The 25497-nt window shown below is 44.2% G+C and overlaps 1 protein-coding gene across 4 annotated transcripts; it reads right to left on the bottom strand.

Moving 5' to 3' along the window:
- Nucleotides 1–1604: 1604 nt before the first annotated feature.
- LOC129708809 (methyltransferase-like protein 27) lies at nucleotides 1605–24645 on the bottom strand. Of its 4 annotated transcripts, none has more exons than XM_055654799.1 (6): nucleotides 24620–24645; nucleotides 11385–11505; nucleotides 10720–10848; nucleotides 6462–6600; nucleotides 4634–4726; nucleotides 1605–2709 (listed from the first exon to the last, which is right to left on the bottom strand). In XM_055654799.1, exons 1-6 carry the CDS (start codon nucleotides 24628–24630, stop codon nucleotides 2507–2509), a joined length of 696 nt encoding a protein of 231 aa, XP_055510774.1. In that variant the 5' UTR covers nucleotides 24631–24645; the 3' UTR covers nucleotides 1605–2506. The 4 variants fall into 4 exon arrangements, with proteins under 4 accessions (XP_055510774.1, XP_055510775.1, XP_055510777.1 ...); XM_055654800.1 differs by lacking the exon at nucleotides 24620–24645 and adding an exon at nucleotides 23608–23840; XM_055654802.1 differs by lacking the exon at nucleotides 24620–24645 and adding an exon at nucleotides 12380–12585.
- Between the last annotated feature and the right edge of the window lie 852 nt (nucleotides 24646–25497).

The raw sequence follows: 25497 nt of genomic DNA, 5'->3' as shown, positions 1-25497 counted from the left end.
CTGCCTCCAGGTCGGGGGGGGCAATGACTGTCGCGCTTCAGATCTGGGAATCTTGCTGCGGGGAGGGAACTTCGCCATCATTGAGGTCAGGGAGGTGGTTGGGGGGGGTCTCCTGGTGGTGGATGTAATGTACCGGGGCTCTCCTGGCCGGTGACTTCAACTGCATCATTGATGCGGCTGGACGATCTGGCAGTGCCGGCCAAAGATTATAGAGCAGAGCAAGATGCGCCACCCAGCGAAAAAAGCGTAGTATGACATGGGTATGAGATGACGCCATTTTATTGAGCTGCAATTTACAATAATTTTAATAAAATTTACAATAATATTAACTAAATATGTGAAGTGATCGATACTGTATAAAACACTACTCTCTACAACACTGGTTACACCAAAGATGATAGAGTGGATCAATCTTTGAGGCTCTCCTGCCGGCCGCCTTCATCGGGTATCGGGGGGACTGGGAACCAGTCCTGGATCAACTCAGGAGTGGAGGAAACGTCCTCTTCCCCCAAAGATACTAGAGGATCCTCTAGTATCTTTGCTTTTCCCTGCGACCTGATATAAGAGCAGATTGTATAACTGGGGAATCCGTCTCCGCTGCCAAAGATGTCCCGTTTGGCATAAACAAATGGCGGCTGTGATGTTCCGTTACGTACTACACGCCAGTCCTTTGGATTTCGGAGGAGTGGTCTATCTTGCTCTGCTCTATAATCATTGGTGCCGACAACAGACTAGACAGCACCTCCAAGCTCCTGATGGAGATGGTAAAAGACGCAAAGCTGCACGACACCCTCGGCGACCCTGCAGGCGGGTCCCAGTCGCGGTTCACCTGGTCGAGATTTGACGGTTCAGTGTGTGTGTGTGTGTGAATAGTGTCTCCCCGGTTTCCCCCCTCCATGTTTTTACCACTGCCTTTGACCGGTCCCCGTGTACCCGTCCCTCCGTCCCCCCCTGGTCCCCCCTCGTCACCCCCATCACCCCCCCCCCCCCCAAAAAAATATATGCTTGCGTCCTTCCTGATGAACTCGGCAATAGGTTCAATACAACAGAAAAACAAGACAGGGGACAGAGGGCCCTTATAAAGCTGCTGATAAAGTCCGGATTACAAAACATGGGGGCCATCGTCCCCCACCGCTCAAAGCAAGGGGGGGGGGGTGTTCCTCCCAGAATTTCCGCCCCGCGTGATTTCTCCATTGTACATTTTGTTGACCATTGTCTGCTTTGATATGTCCTTTTCACCTTACATGATCTTTCTTCCCTTCCTTATCTCTAATTTCCCCCTCCCCTGGCTCTCAGTCTGAAGAAGGGTGTCGACCCAAAATGTCACCCATTCCTTCTCTCCAGAGATGCTGCCTGTCCCACTGAGTTACTCCAGTATTTTGTGCCCCATACTGTGCATAAATACAACCAAGTCAAATCAGGACTTCACCAGCCATTGGGAACACATTTACACGAATCCCTTTTCTAAACTGCTTATATTCCCGTTAACTGTTGATCAGGGGGCCTGCTTTGACGCTATGCAACTCTTTGACAGTGGTTGTGGTGGAAACATAACCTGATTTCCATAAATGGAGGTAATGAAAGAGCGACCAGAATAGTCAAAATGGATTTCAAAATGTTTTAATTTAATTATTTGAGGTAATAATTTTGAGTAAAGAACAAAATAGGAGACATTGGTTTTACAGTATTTGTAATTTTGCACATTTTTCAGAATCCCTTCAATAAGGAGTCCATAATATATTGATGACAAAGTTCGGGGAATGAGGGGATACGATGGATTGGTGACTGGCTTCAGAACAAGGAACTAAGAGTGAAAATGTGCAAATGTTCAGAGTGAAAGGTGGAGAGGAGGGAGCAATGATCAGTGCTGAGGTTGCTGCTGTTCATAGTTTGCATGAATGATTTATGAACCAAAGCACACTTATGTGTGTGTGTGTGTATCAATGTGTGTGTGTATCTGTGTCCATCTGTGTTTGCATATATATATATGTGTGTGTTTGTGTTCATTCGTGCATGTGTGTGTGCGTGTGTGTGTGTGTGTGTGTGTGTGTGTGTGTATGCCTCTCTGTGTGCATGTGGAGGGGTAATGGAGGTGTGTTAGGGGTTGCAAATGGAGGGACAGTCAAACTGAGAAGAATGTCAACAAATTAAAAGAGCACATTAATCCATGAGGAGAATGGGCAAGTAGATAACAAATAATGCTCCAATGTCTTAAGGTCCACGTAAACCAAACAGGAGGTGCTCAATGCAACATAGTTACAACAAAATTCAGTGGGGAATTGATTAAGAGGAAACTTGTCTCCTAAGAGGGTCATAGAATGTGAAATTCACTACACAGACAAAGGCGAAGTTGAAGACAGTCGACAGGTTGAAGGATCTCACATGTGAGGGGGATGGGATGAATAGTGATAGATTAGATAATGAAAGTGGAGAGAAGGTTGATGTAGAAGATAAATGGTGGCTGTATAGGCATAAGCTTCTGTGCCAGATATGTAATCACTTCTGGTTATTTCTTCCTGAGGATATATACGATTCCATCAGCGTATTCTTCAGACACTCCTGTGAGTAGCATGTCCTTCTGCCACTTCTCTATACGTCGCTTCACAATCTCCTCCCACAGCCCTTTCTTCAGAAACTCTTGGATGGAAGCAAGCAGTTTATTCCTGTGGTCACTCACCTCAGTCTTCATTGTGAGACAGATAAGCCCTCCTGAAAGAAAGACCAGCAGTCGCAATTAAAATAAATAATGGCATCACACCTTGCCGAAGAAAAGACGTCCTGTGTTCAGGCATGCAGTCTACCTGACAAGAATCAGTCCAACAGCATGTAGTAACAGCAGGGATTGGCACAGGTCCTTATGGCCCCGTCTTGCGGTGCGAGTCCACCCACGAGTGATCCCAAGTGAAAGAAAAAATCAGATATGTGGTTGTCTACGAGATTTCCAAGTTTATGTTCACGAGTTTAAACGAGTTCCCTCGTGTATGTCTAAGTTTGTCGTTTACTTCTCATTTCTGCGATGTACCAAGTTCCTCTCCCAAGTTACCAAGTTCCTCTCCCGAGTTACTCTTGAGCCAACAACGACTACCGACGTGTGGAAAAATCATCACATGGATAAAAATGTCATGCAGTCTTTTACTATAAAAAGTCTCCCATGACCATGGACAGAACTGCCCCGATGATCAGCTTCTCCGTGTCTCTTATGTAGCTGCATGCTTCTCTTGTCATGTAATTAACCTTTTATCAAATCGTTGCCTATCATTGCTACAATGCAATAAATGGCATTTAATGTACTTGGCTGTTAAAAAAAGCGCAAAACTTTACGGTGTTTAAGAAACGGACTGCAGGGAGAACTTCAAAGCTTTTATGAATTGATTAAATTCAGGTAGAGGTTGAACTCAAGGTTTAAATCCCCTGAAAGTTAGGTTTCTTAACACAGGATAGATGTTCTACCAGAACGGAGTTGCTGAATAAATTGTCTCACGTTTTCCTCCGTTTCTTGCATGACCTCGGCTTGCCAGCTTTATTTCACACTCCGTGATCTGTGTAATGAATATAAGTGTAAAATAATAAACTGACCGAGAAGGTCCAGTGTTCTCCCCTGTTGATTTAATTTAGAGATACAGAGAGGAAACAGGCCCTTCGGACCAGCGGGTCCACGCCGACCAGCGATCCCCGGACACTAACACCATCCTGCACCCACTATGGATATTTTTACATTTACCAAGCCAATTAACCTACAAACATGTACGTCTTTGGAGTGGGATGTAATGTTAAAATTGTACAAGGCATTGGTGAGGCCAATTCTGGAGTATGGTGTACAATTTTGGTCGCCTAATTATAGGAAGGATGTCAACAAAATAGAGAGAGTACAGAGGAGATTTACTAGAATGTTGCCTGGGTTTCAGCAACTAAGTTACAGAGAAAGGTTGAACAAATTAGGGCTTTATTCTTTGGAGCGCAGAAGGTTAAGGGGGGACTTGATAGAGGTTTTTAAAATGATGAGAGGGATAGACAGAGTTGACGTGGAAAAGCTTTTCCCACTGAGAGTAGGGAAGATTCAAACAAGGGGACATGACATGAGAATTAAGGGACTGAAGTTTAGGGGTAACACGAGGGGGAACTTCTTTACTCAGAGAGTGGTAGCTGTGTGGAATGAGCTTCCAGTGAAGGTGGTGGAGGCAGGTTCGTTTTTATCATTTAAAAATAAATTGGATAGTTAAATGAATGGGAAGGGAATGGAGGGTTATGGTCTGAGCGCAGGTATATGGGACTAGGGGAGATTATGTGTTCGGCACGGACTAGAAGGGTCGAGATGGCCTGTTTCCGTGCTGTAATTGTTATATGGTTATATGGAATGTGTGGGGGGGGGGGGGGTGGATCTCGGAGAAAACCCACGCGGCTCACGGGGAGAACTTACAAACTCAGTACAGAATGCACCTGTAGTCGGGATCGAACCCGGGTCTCGGACGCTGCATTCGCTGTCAGGCAGCAACTCTACCGCTGCATCAACCATGAATGAAACATGGATAGGTGATGTTTTGGGTCGAGTCCTCAAACATCACATATCCATGTTCTCCAGAGATACTGCCTGATCTACTGAGTGACATCTGCCCTTTCTGATCTTTGTACGGACCTGTTTTGGTGATTCTCAGCAATTCTGGAAGGATTTCCCACGGCAGATGTTGCTGGGCTATTCCACCAACAACCATCACAACGTCGTAGGTACCTGCAAGATATTTCAACAACAAGCAGATGTGCAACACAGGAAGTGCAAACAGGACAGAGATTTATTCACACCACATCTGAAAGAAATGCATATGCCCTTAGAAATTAACTTACAGTAAATGAAATGCCTGACCTGTTGAGGTACTGCCTGCGATAGGTACAAAACGCTGGAGTAACTCAAGAGATTCAGGCAGCATCTCTGGAGAAAATAAGTGACGTTTTGGGTCCAGATGTTTAGTTTTAGTTTTAGATTTAGAGATGCAGCGGGGAACCAGGCCCTTCGGCCCAATGAGCCTGCACCAGCCACCTATCCCCATACACTAGCACTATCCTACACCCACACGCTAGGGATAATTTACAATTTTGACTGAAACCAATTAACCTACAAACCTGTACATCTTTTGAGTGCGGGGGGAAACCAAAGCACCCAGGGAAAAACCCACGTGGTCACGGGAAGAATGCACAAAAACCCTACAGACAGTACCCATAGTCAGGACCAAACCCAGATCTCTGGCACTGTAAGGCATCAACTCTACTGCTGCACCACCAGGTCACGCTTCTTCAGGTTGTGAGTCAGGGGAGAGGAAAACTAGAGGTATGAAAAGGGATAGAACAAATCAGAGCCGGCACCATTGGTCCAGGAAAGGTACAGTTCACAATGGTCCATTGTGGGCTGTGGAAGAGGGATAAGCAAGGGATAGGAACAGTGAAACTAGGAGGATCACTAGGTGAGGGGGGGGGGGGGGGAAATGAAGAGGGGGGGAATGCAAGGGTTATTTGAAATTGGAGAAATCAATATTCATACCGCTGGTACTGCCTTTGCCTGGTGTTGTGAAGGATGGACCTGGCCCCTTGATGTGCAATGTTTCATTCAGATACAGCATGGAATTGGGCCTTTCAACCCATCAAGTGATAACACAGTGGCACAGCGGTATAGTCATTGTCTCACAGCACCAGAGACCCAGGCTCAGTCCTGAGTACGGATAATGTGTGTCTGCTGTCTGAGTTTGTATGTGAACGCGTGCAGGTTTGTAGGTTATTTGGCTTCTGTAAATTGCCTCTGGTGCGTAGGGTGCAAAATGGAGATAACACTAACCAGCCTCTCCCTCATCCTAATTTCACATTTCCTAATAGCCATCAACCAGTGCAACTATTCGGCTGCTTCAGGGCGATGATGGACTAACTATCTTTAAGCCAAAAAGCAATTTATAGATAAGGTGGAAGATAGACACGAAAAGCTGGAGTAACTCAGCGGGACAGGCAGCATCTCTGGAGAAAAGGAATGGGTGATGTTTTGGGTCAAGACCTTTCTGTGATTCCTATAGATAAGGTGGTGTGGGCTCAGATATTTCATGAACACTTCTAAATGTTTTGTTTCCATTCACTGGGTTTGTAGGCTAATTGGCCTTTGCAAATTGGCCTTAATGTATAGGGAATATATGCAAAAGTAGGATAAAATAGAACCAGTGATTGGTGATCGCCATGGACACAGTAGGCTGTTGGGCCTGTTTCCAGGCCTAATCTTTCAATTGTATCTACTTGGGTTTTCACGAGACGCCCCAGTTTCTTCTCACATCCAAAAGTCATGTGAACTGATGGGCCACTGTAAATGGCCTGTGGTGTGTTGGTAGATCTCTTCAATATTGGCCACAGACTCTACGCTCAAAGATTATTCTACAGAATAAATGTGCAGCTTTACTGGATTTCCATTAAAACACATTATATCAGTCATTTACCTTCTTTTACGGGCAGCTGCTTATCTCCAGTTATCAGACAGTGCATCAGCTTCTGGTACAATCCTTTGGATTTAGATATCTTCAGCATTTCTTCACTACCATCTATTCCATGGAAGTTCTTGAAGCCCAGTTTCTGCATCTGAAAGAACCAGAATTTTCTGCATTTCACCTTGCCCACACCGGCCAACAAGTCTCGGCTACACTAGTCCGACCTGCCCGTGTTCGGCCCATGTCCCTCCAAACCTGTCTTATGGAAAGTTGAGCAAAAACAAAAACAGACAACTGGAGGAACTCAACAGGTCAGGTGGCATCTGTGTAAGGAAATGGACAACTTGCCCCATTGAACTTACTGCATTTCCGCATACCTCAACTCTATCTTATCCCCTCTTGTCCAATCCCTTCCGACCTACATTGAGGACATCTCATACGTTCACTAGCACTGGAACAACTTCAAATTCCTTCACCCCCATTACCAGTACAACTGTGATGTAGATGGGATAGAGGCAGACAATGCTTTGGGTCAGGATCCTCCTCCGGACTAATGGAATAAGGGGGAGATTGCTGGCGGAGAGAAGTGAGCGGAAAGGGTGGGGCTAGAGTTGGCAAGTGATAGGTGGATGCAGGTGTGGAGGGGTTGATTGGTAGATGTGTCAGGTGGGGGAGAGAAGGGTAGAGATAGTAACCTATACTGGAGGTGATAATTGGAAGCCACTGGGTGGAATGAATGGAATGCTTATACAGAGGACATCGTTTAAGGTGAGGGGGGGGGGGGGAAGATTTAAGAGGACCCTGAGGGGTAGCATTTTTGCACAAAGGGTGGTAGGTATATAGAACAAGCTGAGGGAGAAGGTAGTTGAGGCTGGTACAATCACAGCATTAAAAAAACAATTGGATAGTTACATGGATAGGACAGGTTTACGGGGATACTAGACTAAGTGGGACCCGTTGGCTCCCATGTTCACACGGGAGGGCTGATCCCCCATTGCAATATTCCTCCTCTCCACCAATTCCAATATTGGTGGCCAGTGGGGGGCTTTCTGGAACGCTAGTATGGAGATTGTGGGCAAAATGGATTCTTGGGGTAGCAGCTCAATCCCTCAAGCCTGATGTGCTGACAGCTCACTCACGGCTGATGTGCTGGCAGTTGACTCGCGCTATTCCTTGAAATTCCATTTCAAACGGGGTGCAAGGCCACCAAATTCAAATCCATTTTCCTACCATTTCAAGCAGGGTGCAAGGCCACCAAAATTCAAGTGCAGTTTCTTACCACTTGAAGCATGGTGCAAGGCCATCAAGTGCAGTTTCATACCATTTCAAGCAGGGTGCAAGGCCACCAAATTCAAATCCATTTTCCTACCACTTCAAGCCGGGTGCAAGCCCACCGAATTCAGATGCAGTTTCATACCACTTCAGGCAGGGCGCAAGGCCACCAAATTCAAGTGCAGTTTCATACCATTTCAAAGCAGGGTGCAAGGTCACCAAATCCAAATGCATACCATTTCATGCAGTGTGCAAGGCCACCACATTCAAATCCAGTTTAATACTATTTCATACAGTGTGCAAGGTCGCCACATTCAAATGCGGTTTCATACCATTTCAAGCAGGGTGAAACCACCATGAAATCACGTGGAAAAACACTCACAGTTCAGTAGACATTCAGTGTGTTCATTTGATTCACAGCTCAGACAGTCGTGACCTCTCCCTCCACCCTCATGCTGAGACTGAGCCACACCCACACTTCTGGGTTTTATAATCCCTCCCCCCTCCCACCGGAAAAAGTGTGGCCTTCATGGCGTGATTGACAGGAGAGAGATTCTCAACATTTTTTAAATACTAATAACATTTATATATTTCATTGCTGGGAAGAACCTCTGCACCTGATGAGCGAAGGGGGTCTGAGTAAGATGGCCAAAAATCACAGCCGTAAGTGGGCCCCCCAGCAACCATTTGCAGAGCTTTTATTTCAACCCAACCTCCCCCCCCCCCAGCAACTATTTGCAGAGCTTCTGATTTAACCTAACCCCCCCCCCCCCCCCCCCCCCCCTCAGCAACCATTTGCAGAGCTTTTACTTCAACCCAAACACCCCCCAGCAACCATTGGTAGACCTTATACTTCAACCCAAACATTAAGGGCACTCAAGGTCATTAAAAAAGCACACTCACAGTTTAGTGAACATGTGTTCAGTGTTATTCACAGCTCAGACTGAGATGCAACCCTCTCACTTCCCCATCTTGCAGAGACTCACCGAGGCACAACATTTACAGGTTTTATAGTCCCTCCCCCTCCCACCAGCAGGGGCAGCAGAGAGAATCTCAACATTATTAAAACATTAATAACTCTTTTATTTTTCATTGATGGGAAAAATCCTCGTTCTGCGCAGCGGAGGAGGACTCAGAGTAAGATGTTCAAAAATCACAGCCGTAAGTGGCAGCGTTTTTTCTAAAATCATGAAACAGAAAAACAGGAAGTGGTCAAGATCTTACTTTTAGTAATATAGATAATGGACCAAACATGGACAAGTGGGACTAGTGTAGATGGGGTAAGTTAGTTGGCATGGGCAAGTTGGGCTGAAGGGCCTATTTCCATGCTGTATGTCTGACGCTATGAGTATCAGGAAAGCCTGAGGGATCAACAACTTTTCTTTTGATCTTTCTCAGCTTCTTCAAATCAAAGCTCTGGCCATGGGCCCTCCCGCTATGCCTGTCTTTTTATTGGCTATGTTGAAGCTTAAATGGTTAGAGGCATTGAACTAAGGAAGTACTAAAGAACTATTGCCATCCCAGTTTGACCTACTTAATGTAGGTATGTTACAAAACCTACCTGAATCGTGGCTGAGCATCTGCCCCACCCCTTGTGTGTGATTTTGGCGCTGTTTAGAGGGGGCGGGTTTAAAACGCGATTTTTACTATGCTGTTGCAATCGAAAATGTTCAGCCTAGTAAATCATTAACGGAAAATCGCTGAAAGACCCCGTCGCAAAAGGTATTATTAGTTTTTATGGCCTTGTAAAATAGTTAGAGTAGTTTAAAAATCACTCTCTAAACTCGCAACCTCTCGCAGCCCCAGGGTTTTATAAAGCAAACAATTAAAGGTATGTACCTTATTTTTACATTAAATGGGGCATGTATATAACCCTGTATATAACGTTTTCTATAGCGAGTAGCTCATTTTGGGCTCTTTATATCCTGCAGTATTTTTCTGGGCATTTGAGGGCACAAATCCAGCGCAATGTGAACGTTCTAAACCAGCGCGTTCACAGGAACCCACTAGAAAGCCGATTTAAATGGACTTTAATTTACAGCAATTGAACACTAAATTCCTTCCATTTGGCCTATAAATTGATGTAAATGAGATTTAAAAATCATGTTTTATTGTGAATTATTTGTGAATATTATTTGGACACTTGGGCTATTTAAAAATGTTAATCATTTATTAAGAAATGGATAGATGTTTAGATCTAGTAAATTGAAGTTTGAAATTAGCTACAATTGGGTAACTAACTAATTATATGCTTTAATTTCAAGTTATCCAAGTAAGATTGTTTTATGGTACACAAAAAAGCTGGAGAAACTCAGCGGGTGCAGCAGCATCTATGGAGCGAAGGAAATAGGCAACGTTTCGGGCCGAAACCCTTCTTCAGATTATTTTATATTTGTTTCAGAATGGTTCAATCTATGATAACTGAAAATTTCATTCAGTTCTCTTAATTTTTAAGAAGGTTATGTGCTTTTGAATGGCCATAACTTTTTTATTACTTGAGATATGAAAGTGAATTAGGTGTCAAATTAAACTTATTGTTATGCTTTATCTGATGGGATAAATTGCAGACTTGATTTTTTAAATCGCAAAATTTTGTAACATTGCTACTTAATGTTCTCTAGCATTAACTCTGCTTCTCTCTCTACAGACACTGCCTGCATTGCTGAATATTTGCAGCAAGCTCTGTTTATAGTTCAGAATTCTAACATCTGCAATGGTATCGCTGAATCAATACAGGGATATTTCCAGTAAACAACACAACTTCTAGACGTGGCATGCTTGATGCTGAAAATGAAGTTATTTATAAAATGTTCATTCAGATTTGCGAACAAAACCTTTGTGTGTGGTCGTGGTATTGTGAATTTCATTATTTCTGTCCACATCCACAGTAAGAAACAGATTCACTCTGGGACCTCTTCACTAACACACCTGCAAGGGCACAGGTGGCACAGTTTCACATCATTATCTCTGTGATATTTGATTAGAGATTCTCTCTTACCAGCTCTGCCACCTTCCCTGTTCCACAGGGCACATCGAAAACCAGCGCACTGCTTCGATCATCCGAATATACTGAATCAATGGTTTCCACACCATGACTGGGAGCTTGGTAATCCATCACACTCATGTGCTGTAGCGAGAAAGAGATTTTGTTCATGAGGTCCGATGGTTAAAGGATTTTACCCTGTGCAATCTACACCTTACAGTTAAGGATGGTAGGAGGAGGACTAATCTGGAGGACACAAAGTGCTGGAGTAACTCAGCTGGTCAGGCAGCAACCCGGGAAGACATGCATACATGACATTTTGGAGTCAAGACCATTCTTCAATCTGGAGTATGCAATGGGGTGTCTGAAAACCATGGTGATGTTGTAGATAAATAGGCTGATAAATAGGCTGCCGTTCACTAACAATAGACAATAGGTGCAGGACTAAACTCAATATGACTGCACATAGAGGTAGAGAAATGAAGCGCATAACAAGACAATTCAATTGGAGAAAACTTGAGGAAAAAGTTTCCAAAAGCAGGGCACTTTGTTCATCATTGACATTTGTGCAAAGGAGTAAACGGCATTATAGAGGATACGTGGTGATGTCGTGGGAGCAGTGGCAACGTTACCGCACAGTTGGATGGAAAGAATCTTAGCCCTTAAAGTATACACGTTACCTTTTCATAGTTCTCTGCCCAAGAGTTGTAAAAATTAACTTTTTCCTCTGTGTCCATGTCACTGTACATCAAGAGGAGGTTCTTGTTAGCAGCAACCACATTGATTCCAGCCTTATTCATCCTAAAACAATTTAAAAAAAAACAAGGTTACACAAAAAAGCTGGAGAAACTCAGCGGGTGCAGCAGCATCTATGGAGCGAAGGAAATAGGCAACGTTTCGGGCCGAAACCCTTCTTCAAACTGATCGGGGGCGGGGGTGGGTGGGGACAAGAAAGGGAAAAGGAGGAGTAGCCAGAAGGCTGGGGGATGGGAGGAGACAGCAGGGGGGCTGAGGAAGGGGAGGAGACAGCAAGGACTAACAAAATTGGGAGAATTCGATGTTCAAAAAAAACAACCCTTGTTGGTAATATCCAGTTATGAGGGATTAAAATGAGATTAGGCGATGCAGCAGTTCTAATGGAGATACAAAGAACTGCAGATGCTGGTTTGCAAAATAAGACACAAAGTGCTGGAGTAGCTCAGTGGGTCAGGAAATTATCTCTTGGGAACATGGATAGGTGACGTTAAGGGTCGAGACCCTTCTTTAGAATTCATGTTCTCCAGAGATGCTGCCTGACCTGCTGAGTTACTCCAGCACTTGGTGTCCAATTTACCCTGCTGCAGTACAAAGATTGAAACAGTACTGATACACCCTGCACCAAAACAATGTGCAAATAAAGAAACGAGACAGATGGACTCAGCCCACAATTGCTGCAGAGACTGGCACATGGATCCTACATACAAATATTGTGCAAAATGTTGCCCCTCAGTAGAACAACACGTACAGTAAAAGTTAAAGCACGCAACAAGGGAAATGCATCATTATAACTGTTATGCTAGAAGGCAATTGATTTAAATCTGTATATTGATTGCACTAATCAAACCAGCAAAGATATCAGGTAGAAACATAGAATGCAAGGGTGACACAGTAACATAGCGGTAAAGTTCCGCCTTACACTGCCAGAGACCTGGGTTCGATTCCGACTACAGGTGCAGTCTTTATGGAGTGTGTACGTTCTCCCTGTGACCGCGTGTGGTCTCGGGTTTCTTCCCACGTTAAATTTATCCCGTGCCCCTGCTCAGCACAGACTCTGTGGGCCAAAGGGCCTGTTTGCACACTATATAACGACACTAAACTAAGCTACACTGCAGTTGCTGGTGAATACACAAAGGGACAAAAAGTGGTTGTACGCATGTGCCACCCTGCACATGCACACCAAAGATTGGAGCAAGCTAGACCAAAGATTATAGAGGAGCAAGATAGACCACTCCTCGAAGAACACGTAATATGACGTGTGTGATTGTCGACATTGGGCTGTCATGGCGTCCTCATCTAAATCTTCATCTCACTGCTCTGCTAACTGTTCTAATCGTAAATCTAAACGACCAGATCTGTCATTCTTTAGGTTCCCCAATAAAAAAGAAAAGTAAGAAAATATTATTATTATTTTCTGTCGTGAAAATGTTATTTTCTGTTCTCCCATCAACGGCCATTGGGGAAACTAGGCTTGTCGGTACATTAGAAAGTTAGTAGACTTATTTTTAATAGATCTTTACTTACCACAATAATAAAGACAATTTTAACACCTGTACGTTTTTGTTTTTGTTCTTGTAAGGGATTGGTCTCTAAAATATGGCCCGCGGGACACATTGGGACCAGTGACCACCAGGGACCAAGATTTTTCGAGCTCAGATTCGAGTCCGAGAACTGTTACCCGTTATGTCCCTCGGATTGTCGACACATCACAAGCCCGCCGTGAAGAAGGGTGCAATCAAAGATTATACAACTGCTCTATCATCTTTGGGTGCAATGGTGGTTCGGCGGCGGTTACAATCAAAGATACTAGAGGAGCTCAGCTCTATAATCTTTGGACGGAATGGGACGGCTGCATACACACACACACACAGATTGAAAGAAAAAGAAAGAAACTAGAGAAATATGTCACGTCAAGTCACTTTTATTTATGTAGCAGTGAAAGATTTTTCAAGCGACCACATTTGGTCTCGCTAGACGCATGCAATCGCATGCTGGTGGGACAGACCCTTAACTTTCCTCTCTCACACACAGGCACACACATTCATATAAATATATATATGTTAAATTTAATTTTGTGCACAGTGTGTGTTAAAGCAATAGAAGGAAAACTGCACAATACAATGTAACCTTCGATTCTCCAGCATCTGCAGTTCCCTCTTAAACACAATGTAAGGGAAACTACGCAAAGGTGGCGGCTGGGGAGGAAAGATGGGAGGGAAATGGGGGAACAGGAGGAAAACATTGACAATAAAATTAACTAAAATATGTGATGTGATCGATGCGCTAAATCAAACACTGTTCCCTACAACACTGATGACACCAGACGATAGAGCGGAGTGCACAGCGGGAGGCATAAACAAATGGCGGTTGTGGCGTTCCACACGTACTACACGCCAGCCTATTGCATTTCGGAGGAGTGGTCTACTTGCTCCTCTAGGATCTTTGATGCGCACTGCCACAGCAACTGGTCGGCATCAGGCACTTTCTCCCTCCCTTTGCATTGTGGGAGATCTGGCTGCCATTGGTGTCCGGTCGCCGCTTAGCCGCGACCGCTGAAAAGCAATGCATAATCACTCGCTGGAGCTGGAGCAATTCTTGCTTCTTGGTTTCCCGGTCCTCCAAAAATATTCCAAGTGGAATTTAAACTAATGGACCCACCACCACCAAAATCCAAACTCTGAAAAATAACAGCCCACTGCACTTGTTTAAGAAGGAACTGCAGATGCTGGAAAATCGAAGGTAGACAAAAATGCTGGATAAACTCAGCGGGCGAAGAGCATCTATGGAGCTAAGGAAATAGGCAACGTTTCGGGTCGAGACCCTCCTTGTGACTGATGAGAGGGTGGGGAGGTGGGAAGAAGAAAGGTAGAGGAGCCAGAGCGTTGAGGGAGAGCTGAGAAGGGGAGGAGACAGCAAGGACTACCTGAATTTAGAGAAGTCAATGTTCATACCGCTGGGATACAAACTGCCCAAGCGAAATACGAGGTGCTGCTCCTCCAACCTGATTTCCCGGTGGCTCAGCACTTCAACCCCCCCCCCCCCCCCCCCATTCCGAATCCAAACTTTCTGTCCTGGGCCTCTTCCATGGCCGGAGTGAGGACCACCGGAAATTGGAGGGGCAGCACCTCACCCTCCCCCCCCCCCCCATCCCACCCTCTCATCAGTCTGAAGAAGGGTTTTGGCCCGAAACGTTGCCTACTTCGCTCCATAGATGCTGCCTCACCCGCTGAGTTTTTCCAGCATTTTTATCTACCGGCCTATTGCACTCTATCTGTGTATATATATGGTCTATGGTATATAGACACACTGAACTTTTATCTCCTGTTCTGTTTATGTTTATACATTCTGTTGTGCTGCAGCAAGCAAGAATTTCATTGTCCTATCTGGGACACATGACAATAAAACCCTTGACTCTTGACTTGGAACTTAAGCAAAAAAGGGTTCTTGTGAAAAAAAGTACCTTAAATTTAGTTGCATCTGTTTGGGTAACTATGGTAGGGTGAAGACTATTCAAAGCGATCAAAGGGAAAAGGAGCAAACTCCATATGGACAGTACCCATATTCAGGATCAATTCCGGGTCTCTGGCAATTTTAGGCAGCAACTTTATGGCCAATGTACTGTTGCAGTCTTGAAGGCGGAGTGGGAAAAGGAAAGGAAGAGGCAGAGACAGTAGGCTTTGGAAGAGCTGGGAATGGGAGGGAAGGAGGGAGAAAGCAAGGACTACCTAAAATTGGTGAAGCCAATGTTCATACTGCTGGGGTGTAAACTACCCAAGCAAAATATGAGGTGCTGTTCCTCCTATTTGCGGTGGGCCTAACTCTTGACCACGGAGGAGGCCCAGGATAGATAGGTCAGATTCGGAATGGGAGGGGGAATTGAAGTGCTGAGCCACCGGGAGATCAGGTTGGTTATTGCAAACTAAATGGAGGTGTTGTGCGAAGCACTTGGTCTCACCGAGGTTGATCATTCGCTGAATAATCCAACCAGATTTTTGTTTGGAAGTGGAAAAAAATAATAGAAATTGCATTTATTACAACATGTAAAAAGAAATGAGATACTGTATTGTAATTTTGCTGCGTCTCATTGTGGTATATATAATGTCTTGATTTGTGAATATGTTTGTGACTTTATTTGAAGCAGAAATAATATGTGAATTCATTGACCATAATTCCGACTGGTAACTATGCACCCCGTCCGAGCACATTATCGCACGCGTCATGCAAGCTGTCTTAAATGACCACCTAAACTATCAGTTGACAACCTAAAAAGCTGCTGAGGTTGCCCGGCTGGCAACAGGGAAAAAAAGACCGGCTGAACTCAATCAATCAATCAGTTTTATTCGTCACTGTGAAATGAATTTGCCAGCAGCGGTACAATGAAAAACACACAAAAAACACAATAAAAATCTAACACAAACATCCACCACAGCATTTTGCAGCTTATCTAGTTCTCTTAGCCTTCATTGTTAGAATATTATTATCTTTGTTTATAATAAATAAGGTGCTCCTTTTTTTTTTTAAGGTGCTCCATGCCATTCCCCTCCCCCACACGCATTCAGTCCATCTCCCCTCAATCTCCCCCATGCACTCTTAATGGCTCTTTCCGACAGCGCAACCCTTCCTGCCTATTAGGTTACTATTGTGATGAAGAGCACGCAGGCATGGCAAGTGGAAAAAGGATTTATTAAAGTTTAAAATGTGAATGACAAAATATAACAACAATTTAATGTTAAAGATGAGATTTATTAAGTTTTTTTTGTTGTGTCTCTTGCTGTGTTCTGCTGCTCATTGCCATTTGATAACACTTTGCTTTTGATATTAAAAAAAAGACAATTTTAATATAGAGATTAAGCAGTCAAATTTTAACAAAGTAAATCTGAGAATTTACCTCAAAAGTCATCATTGAGTGCAGGCAGCAAGTCCAACCTCACAGCACTCCAAGCCAATTTCACAGCATTTCAAGCAGAACACGAACACACACAAACAGACACTCATACACAGAGACAGTCACTCACACACATACACAGACATTCACACATCACACACACTCATACACAGACACTCACACATACACACACATTCATACACACACTCATCCACAGACGTGCACACACACATTTTAGAAGCAATAGAGACCCTTTTTGCAAGCATTTTAGAACCAATAGAGACAAATTTTGCAAGCATTTTAGAATCAAAAGACACTTTCTGCAAGCATTTTAGAACAAAGAGACACTTTCTGCGAGCATTTTAGAACAAAGAGACACTTTCTGCGAGCATTTTAGAACAAAGAGACACTTTCTGCGAGCATTTTAGAACAAAGAGACACTTTCTGCGAGCATTTTAGAACAAAGAGACACTCTTTGCAAGCATTTTACAACAAAGAGACACTCTGCAGGCATTTTAGAACAAAGAGACACTCTGCAGGCATTTTACAACAAAGAGACACTCTGCAAGCATTTTAGAACCAATAGAGACACTCTTTGCAAGCATTTTAGAACCAATAGAGACACTCTTTGCGAGCATTTTAGAACCAAGAGACACTCTTTGCGAGCATTTTAGAACCAAGAGACACTCTTTGCGAGCATTTTAGAACCAAGAGACACTTTCTCCGAGCATTTTAGAACAAAGAGACAGGTTCTGCAAGCATTTTAGAACAAAGAGACAGGTTCTGCAAGCATTTTAGAACAAAGAGACACTTTCTGCAAGCATTTTAGAACAAAGAGACACTTTCTGCAAGCATTTTAGAACAAAGAGACACTTTCTGCAAGCATTTTAGAACAAAGAGACACTTTCTGCAAGCATTTTAGAACAAAGACACTTTTTGCAAGTGTTTTAGAACCAAGAGACACTTTTTGCAAGCATTTTAGAACCAATAGAGACCTTTCTGCAAGCATTTTAGAACCAAGAGACACTTTTTACAAGCATTTTAGAACCAATAGACACTTTCTGCAAGCATTTTAGAACCATTAGAGACACTTTTTGTAAGCATTTTAGAACCATTAGACACTTTTTGCAAGCATTTTAGAACCAATAGACACTTTTTGCAAGCATTTTAGAACCAATAGACACTTTTTGCAAGCATTTTAGAACCATTAGAGACACTTTTTGCATTTTAGAACCATTAGACACTTTTTGCAAGCATTTTAGAACCAAAAAAGACACTTTCTGCAAGCATTGTAGAACCAATAGACACTTTTTGCAAACATTTTAGAACCAATAGACACTTTTTGCAAACATTTTAGAACCATTAAACACTTTTTGCAAGCATTTTAGATAGAGAGATAGATAGATAGATAGATAGCCTTTTATTGTCATTCAGACCGAAGTCTGAACGAAATTGCAGCAGTCATACATATAATACCATACAATAAAACAACAATAAACACACATTAACATCCACCACAGTGAGTCCACCCAGCATCTCCTCACTGTGATGGAGGCAAAAGTCTTAGGTCGCAGTCTCTTCCCTCCTCTTCTCCCTCTGCGCGGGGGCGATACCCCCCCCCCCCCCCCCCCCCCCCCCGGCGATGTTAAGAACAGTCCCGCGGCTCAAACACCGCGGCCCGGGGTGGTTGAAGCTGCCGCCCACCAGTCCTGCAGAAGCAGCTGCTGGCCCGCGGCCGAACCCCGGACTCAGGTCACTGCCGCCAGAACACCGTCCCAGCCACCCTCACGTGAGTACTGTGCCGTCTTCAGCCTCAGGCTGGGCCGCCCCGACTTGGGCGCCGAACCTCCCCCCGACTTGGACGTCGGACCGGGCCGCCCCGACTTGGGCGTCGCTTCTCCCCCCGGACCGGGCCGCCCCGACTTGGGCGCCGAACCTCCCTCGGGCTGCCAGCGCCGCACCTTCCCGAGCTCGGCCGCTCCGACGGGAGCCTCGTTCCACCCTCGGGCTGGCCGCCCTCACGGGAGCGTCCCAACCTCTTCCAGCCCTGAGCCGGACCACCCTCACGGGAACGAGCTCAGAGCGAGTCCTGACGGTGCTCTGCCTCCGGAGCCTCGAGGTCGTCAGCTCCATTAGGCCTCAGCGTAGACGGAGGCAGAGAAGGGGAATACGACAAAAAGGTCGTATTCCCCCGCAGGGAGAGACTGCAAACCCCGTTTCAACCAATAGACACTTTTTGTAAACATTTTAGAACCAATAGACACTTTTTGCAAGCATTTTAGCACCAATAGACACCATTTGCAAACATTTTAGAACCATAAGACACTTTTTGCAAGCATTTTAGTGCCAATAGACACTTTTTGCTTGCATTTTAGAACCGCATTAAGGGCACTCACAGTTGAGTAGACATGTGTTCAGTGTTATTCACAGCTCAGAGAAACGTGAACCTCTGGCTTCCTCCATCTTGAAGAGTGAGTGAGGCACACCACTTCCGGGTTTTATAGTCCCTCCCCCTCCTACCAGCAGGGGCAGCAGAGAGAATGGCAAATCTTTTAAAAACATTAATATCTCTCTGATTTTTCATCAATGGGAAAAATCCTCCGACCCCGAAAGGCGGACGGGGAGCTCTGAGCAAGGTGGCCAAAAATGACGGCCCTAGGTGGCGGCGTTCTCTCGGAAATCACGCCACAGTGTGCCAAAAGCGGTCAAGATCAGAGTTTTAGTAATATACTAGACCAAGTGCAGACCCGTTGGGTCTGCTCCCCCAATGGTGTGATCCCCCAACCCAATATTCCACCATGCACCCGTCTCCTCCAACGGAACTGAACCCGTTCCCAAATGTAAGATTCCAGCACTCCCCTGCCTCCCTCAGCAGTGGATTTAAAAAAAATTCCAATTTCACCTCCCTGCCTGCTGCAGCAGTTCCAATTGCAATACCAATTGGCCCTCCCCCTCCTGTTGAAGCACTTGCTGTGATATCTCATTGAGGTGAAAAGTTCAGAGTGTTCCTGTCTTGCAACTTTGTTTTGAAGTGTGTTGGAAGCTGATAGGAAGGAGCAGCGAATCAAAAGGAAGAAAGGCAGCCGGCAGCCACAGACTTTTATATAATAACTAGACCAAGTGCAGACCCGTTGGGTCTGCTCCCCCAATGGTGTGATTCCCCCAACCCAATATTCCACCATGCACCCGTCTCCTCCAATGGAACTGAAGCCGTTGCCAAATGTAAGTTTCCAGCACTCCCCTGCCTCCCTCAATTGCACCTCCCCTGCCTGCTGCAGCAGTGAAAAGTTCAGAGTGTTCCTGTCTTGCAACTTTGTTTCGAAGTGTGTTGGAAGCTGACATGTAAATGGAGAAGCCAGTTAATTTTGAAATACTTGGGTGTGGAGGGGGGGGGGGAGAAGGATTTGATTAAAAACGTGCACTTCAACACGACGAAATGTAATGAGGAGCGGATACTTAGAAAGAAAAGCGAAATCTCTACCGAAATGGAAAAGATCTCGGAGATTGAGCGGCTGGATTGGGCGTGGCAATGAATCAAAGGAAGAAATGCAGCCGGCAGCCGTACATGCAAATGGATCCATTCTGATTGGACATCTGCGAGCATCGGCCATTCCGATTGGACATCTGCGAGTATCGGGCACGAATTGAAAGGCAGGAAGGGCTCCGGACAGCAGTCGGACGGATGGCCCCAGAGTTTTATAGATATACTAGACCAAGTGCAGACCCGTTGGGTCTGCTCCCCCAATGGTGTGATCCCCCAACCCAATATTCCACCATGCACCCGTCTCCTCCAATGGGACTGAAGCCGTTCTCAAAATTGCAGCACTGCCCTGCCTCTTTAAAAAAAAATCCAATGGCACCTCCCCTGCCTGCTGCAGCAGTGAAAAGTTCAGTGTTCCTGTCTTGCAACTTTGTTTCGAAGTGTGTTGGAAGCTGACATGTAAATGGAGAAGCCTGTTTATTTTTGAAATACTTGGGGGTGGGTGGTGGGGGGGGGGGAGAAGGATTTGATTAAAAACGTGTACTTCAACACGACAAAATGAAACGAGGAGCGGATACTTAGAAAGAAAAGCGAAATCTCTACCGAAATGGAAAATATCTCGGAGATTGAGCGTCTGGATTGGGCGTGGCAATGAATCAAAGGAAGAAATGCAGCCGGCAGCCGTACATGCAAATGAATCCATTCCGATTGGACATCTGCGAGCATCGGCCATTCCGATTGGACATCTGCGAGTATCGGGCACGAATCGAAAGGCAGGAAGGGCGCCGGTCGGCAGTCGGTCGGATGGGGCCAGAGTTTTAAATATATACTAGACCAAGTGCAGACGGGTCTGCTCCCCCAATGGTGTGATCCCCCAACCCAATATTCCACCATGCACCCGTCTCCTCCAATGGAACTGAAGCCGTTCTCAAAAGTAAGATTCCAGCACTGCCCCGCCTCTTTAAAAAAAATCCCTGCCTGCTGCAGCATTGAAAAGTTCAGTGTTCCTGTCTTGCAACATTGTTTCGAAGTGTGTTGGAAGCTGAGGAAGGAGCAGCCGTCAACAAATCGAAAGGCAGGAAGGGATCTGTACTGCAGGCGGACTGATTTGAGTTTTATATATATATAGACTAGACCAAGTGCAGACCCGTTGGGTCTGCTCCCCCAATGGTGTGATCCCCCAACCCAATATTCCACCATGCACCCGTCTCCTCCAATGGAACTGAAGCCGTTCTCAAAAGTAAGATTGCAGCACTGCCCTGCCTTTTTAAAAAAAATCCCTGCCTGCTGCAGCAGTGAAAAGTTCAGTGTTCCTGTCTTGCAACATTGTTTCAAAGTGTGTTGGAAGCTGAGGAAGGAGCAGCCGTCAACGAATCGAAAGGCAGGAAGGGATCCGTACTGCAGGCGGACTGATTTGAGTTTTATATATATATAGATAGAAAGAATATCGATAGACAGATAGACAGATATAGATATGTGTGATATTGATGTATATAATTATATAACACACATACATAATTCTCTAGTTTCTTATAAACACATATATTCATTATATGATGTGTATATATGATGCGTATATATGTGTGATATATATGTATATAAATATAGAACACACACATATGTATGTTTCTCTAGTTTCTTTCTTGTGATCTCCTAATTTTGTTGAACGTTTTCTTTCATTCAACCTCTCTCTGAAATCCTAATATTGTGAATAAAATATAAATGAACACATGCCAAGATATTTTTTCATTCTATATTAGTGTAAAGAAATAGTGTATACATACCTACATTGATGCAGAAGTGCGAGTATTATACATGAAAACTGTGCATTGCTACCATAGTTTAGTTTTTAATTTAACATATATTTGAGGGAAATCTACATATATGAGGGAAATGAGTTACCCTACTTCCCGGCAATGAAGACACACCACCATTTGAGTTGCTAAATTTTGAAAAAAAGGATGGCGGGACAGGATCGAGGGTTTGGTTTAGTCCAGGGGTCCGCAGCCTTTTTTGCATAGGGGCCAGGACCCTCCGGGACTAGCTGCAGTTCCCAGGTCACCTGCGAGCCCCGGGTCTCGCTGTGGTTCCGCTGTCCGGGCCCGGCAGCCGCTCGCAGCCACCTGAGCTCTGAGTGAGTTTTTAAATGTGAATATCTCATACCTAAACATTTGTGGGTTAGCAGTATATTGCATCAATCCACTCAATTTTAAATCATTCTACAACAAAATTCATAAACAAGGATAACACTTTTTATTTCTGTCATTTATGGTAAGATTTACATAATTTATTGTTTTATGTGTGAGATATACAGGGTGTTCAGAACAAAGACGGCAGTTCTTTGACAAGTACTAAGTAGTTGGCTGTAGGATATCTTATCAACAAGTATTCTGGACCCACTGTCAACATCTGAAATTACAGTAAAATATCATATAGAATTAACTTACAAGAACAAATCTGACTATAACTACATAACTGCAGAATGGATGATATGTCACTTAAATGCAATTGTTTTCAGGGGTGGAGAGAGACATGTATATTGAAGATGCATTTTTCCTCTAGTAGGTCAATATATGCCTACTGAATAAAGTCTGTATTCATGCAGACTAAAAAAGTTTTTACCCCACTGCTATAAAAGCACTAAATGTAACCGCCAAGGAACGCAGGGGCGATACAGACTAAGGGACTGTGGTAACTGTGAAATCGACAGAAGGATGTAGGGTTGGGTGTGTATGCGTGCTTTGTTCGTGATATTTATTTAGTTGTTTATCTTTAATATTTTACCTTGTATGTATCGTTAGCTTTTAGAAATGTTTGAATGCTGCACTGACTGGCTGACATTTTAAATTTCGTTGTACATGGTTCATGTTACAATGACAATAAAGAAACTATTCTATTCTACTATGTTCTGTTGTGCTGAAGCAAAGCAAGAATTTCATTGTTCTATCTGGGACACATGACAATAAACTCTCTTGACTTGACTTGATTTAACTTAAATGTAGAAATGCTTACAATACCATGCCTGCCTTACGACAAGAACAATCCAAAAATGTACAGCAGTGTAAAAATTGACACCCTTATTATTGTTTTAGAAGGAACTACAGATGCTGGAAAATCGAAGGTAGACAAAAATGCTGGAGAAATTCTTATGGAGCTGGAGCATTTTTGTCTACCTTTTTTATTGTGCTAAGTCTACATCTATAAAAGAAGACTTTCTAATAACTTGCTGATGTACCCAAAAATGTCTTATATAATACAATACATTGTCAGGATCATAAGAATAGAATTATATATGTTACAGTCATCATACATTGGGAAGGAAATTAAGGCTTTAATGTGTGCTCCTCGTGGCATGTCAATGTTCCCTATAACTCTATTTATCATGTATTTTAAACACCACTGATCGTGTACATTGTGTATATTTAACATCATTTTTTCCCTGTACTTTAACACTATTTCAAACCTGCTTAAACACAAGCCGATTCGGGATCTCCGCTGCTTGGAGGTCCTGAATCGGCCGCCTCCTACCGGAGACCGGGGCTTCATGATGTTATAGGCCGCGGGCCGGCGATCGGAGCTTTTCTCCGGCGAGGAATCCCAGACTCCGCGAGGGAAAGTGCTCGCTGCCCCCGCGACTAGAAGCTCCACACACCGCGGCTTCAGGGTGTTATAGTCCGCGGGGCCAGCGATCAGAGCAATTCTTCTGGCGACCCCCTGCTCCACGATCTGAGCTGTAGGAAGAGATCGGCCTCAAGACATGAAGTAATAATGTTTTTCTTACCTTTCGTCTTTAGTGGGGAACCTGAAGAAAGACTGCTATAAAGTGCTTGAATCGCTTACATTGGCGATTCGGACGCTATAGCAGCACGGCTCGCTACGCGTGTAGATGTGGACACTATGACAGATGCCCATTCAAAACACTCCCCTAATATTTATGATTCCCAAAATGGCGCGCCACATGTGCCCATGACCGTACCACAGCTTTTTCGTCGAGTGGTTTATCTTGCTCCTGTATAGGGGGGTTGCACGAAAGGTGAGGGCTCGATGCACGGAGCCGCTAAATCCAACTGGAAGACATCCGTCACTTCCGGTACGTGTTATTAATGCTAGAAACGCGTACTTTCCTACCTGTTAAAAACGGCCAAAATGTTGAATTTTTGCGCTGAAAAAAATTGTGGGAGTCGGGGTAAGTGTGAGAGACATGTACCCAACTAGAATTCCAAACGTGAAGTGAAATGAAGGTATAGAGAAGCGAGAACTGAAGGGACTACAGCTGTTAAAGTGCTTGGTAAACATTGAAAATATTGGGAATTATCGCGTTTGCTCACTGCATTTCACCAAGTAAGGCATTATTTGTTTTTTTTTTCTTGATTCCTTTGGTATCTAAAAATTCTCAGAAGTGATAAATCTGGCTGTAAATTTTTTTTCAGATGCGTTTTCATTTTGTATGTAAAAACCCACGAGAACCATGGGCAATTAAAAAAAATTACAGCCAGATTTATCACTTCTGAAACTTTTTAGATGCCAAAGGAATCAAGAAAAAAATACAAATAATGCCTTAGTTGATTAAATGCAGTGAGCAAACGGCCAATGTTCGCCAAGCACTCTGGCTGTTGTTGTCCCTTGAGCTCTCGTTTTTATCTACCGTCATTTCTCCTCACTTTTGGAATTGTGAAGTTGGCTAAATGTCTCATACGCTTATCCCGATTTCCATAATTATTTACAGCGCAAAATTGACAATTTCAGCGGGTTTTAACGGGCCCGCTACGCTGGAAACAATGGTAAGTGCCTACCTGCAGTTCATCGCGTGTAATCCATTTGGAGTAGCCTAGCAACAGTACTGGTCATGGGTCGTGACCCGACTGCCGTGAAACCTCCCTATAATCTTTGGTTTCCTCCTTATCCACTCCTCACTCCTCACCCCCCAGCCCTCACCCTCACCCCGACTCCTCACCCTCACCCGCCCCCGCCCCTCAAGACACACAGGGGAACATCAAAATCACACATTTAAACACACTAAAAAAACAAAAAAAGTAGTAGAAAAACTGCCACTGCCACAGAAGATTACAATCTACAAACACAGCAACTTTGTGAACACCCAAGATAGATAAAGAATGAGATTCACTTCCGGGAGGCAAACAGGGTTTTTTTTTGTTGGCTTTGACGTTACCCTGGTTGGAGAAGGGAATGTTTTTCATTAAAGGTTGCATTTCCTGCTGTGGCTGAACAGGTCTATCCTTAACAGACAGACTCTCCCACAGGTGAAGGTGCTTCTGGCCATTGGATTAAGGAGTGTGTTGCTGTTGATCACTTAACGATGATCAGAGATTTCCCCCACACCCTCCCCCCACTCGATTGCTCCACTCCCTCACCGGGTATCCCTAATACTCAGTGATCACTCAGCCCTCGCACTTTCAAAAACGCTCCGTCTGTAATCAGATGGAAACTGATTCAGATGTGATGTTTAAGGGCTTGTTCAAAGAAGGGAAATATTTTAAAGGAATGACAGAGAAACTTGCAGGGGAATGTGTGAGGAGGTTATTATTTGCCCTTAGTTTTAGCTTGAGCTAGGACATCTGAAGATTCAAAGTTTAATTTAGTAATTGTGCTGATTCTGACTCCAACCAACCATGTAATGAATATCATCCATTCCGGAGGTTTTATTTTTCTG

This window comes from Leucoraja erinacea, chromosome 24, assembly GCF_028641065.1.
Source record: "Leucoraja erinacea ecotype New England chromosome 24, Leri_hhj_1, whole genome shotgun sequence".
In the NCBI taxonomy this organism is placed as follows: domain Eukaryota; kingdom Metazoa; phylum Chordata; class Chondrichthyes; order Rajiformes; family Rajidae; genus Leucoraja; species Leucoraja erinaceus.
Note: the sequence above shows the minus strand (reverse complement) of the source record. Positions and strands in the feature narration are given on the sequence as shown.

Coding starts and splice junctions, on each gene's coding strand:
- LOC129708809 (XM_055654799.1), bottom strand. Junction 10,849..11,384: donor GGGCAGAGAACTATGAAAAG/GTAACGTGTATA, acceptor TTCTCGCTACAG/CACATGAGTGTGATGGATTA. Junction 4,727..6,461: donor GCAGCTGCCCGTAAAAGAAG/GTAAATGACTGA, acceptor AATATCTTGCAG/GTACCTACGACGTTGTGATG.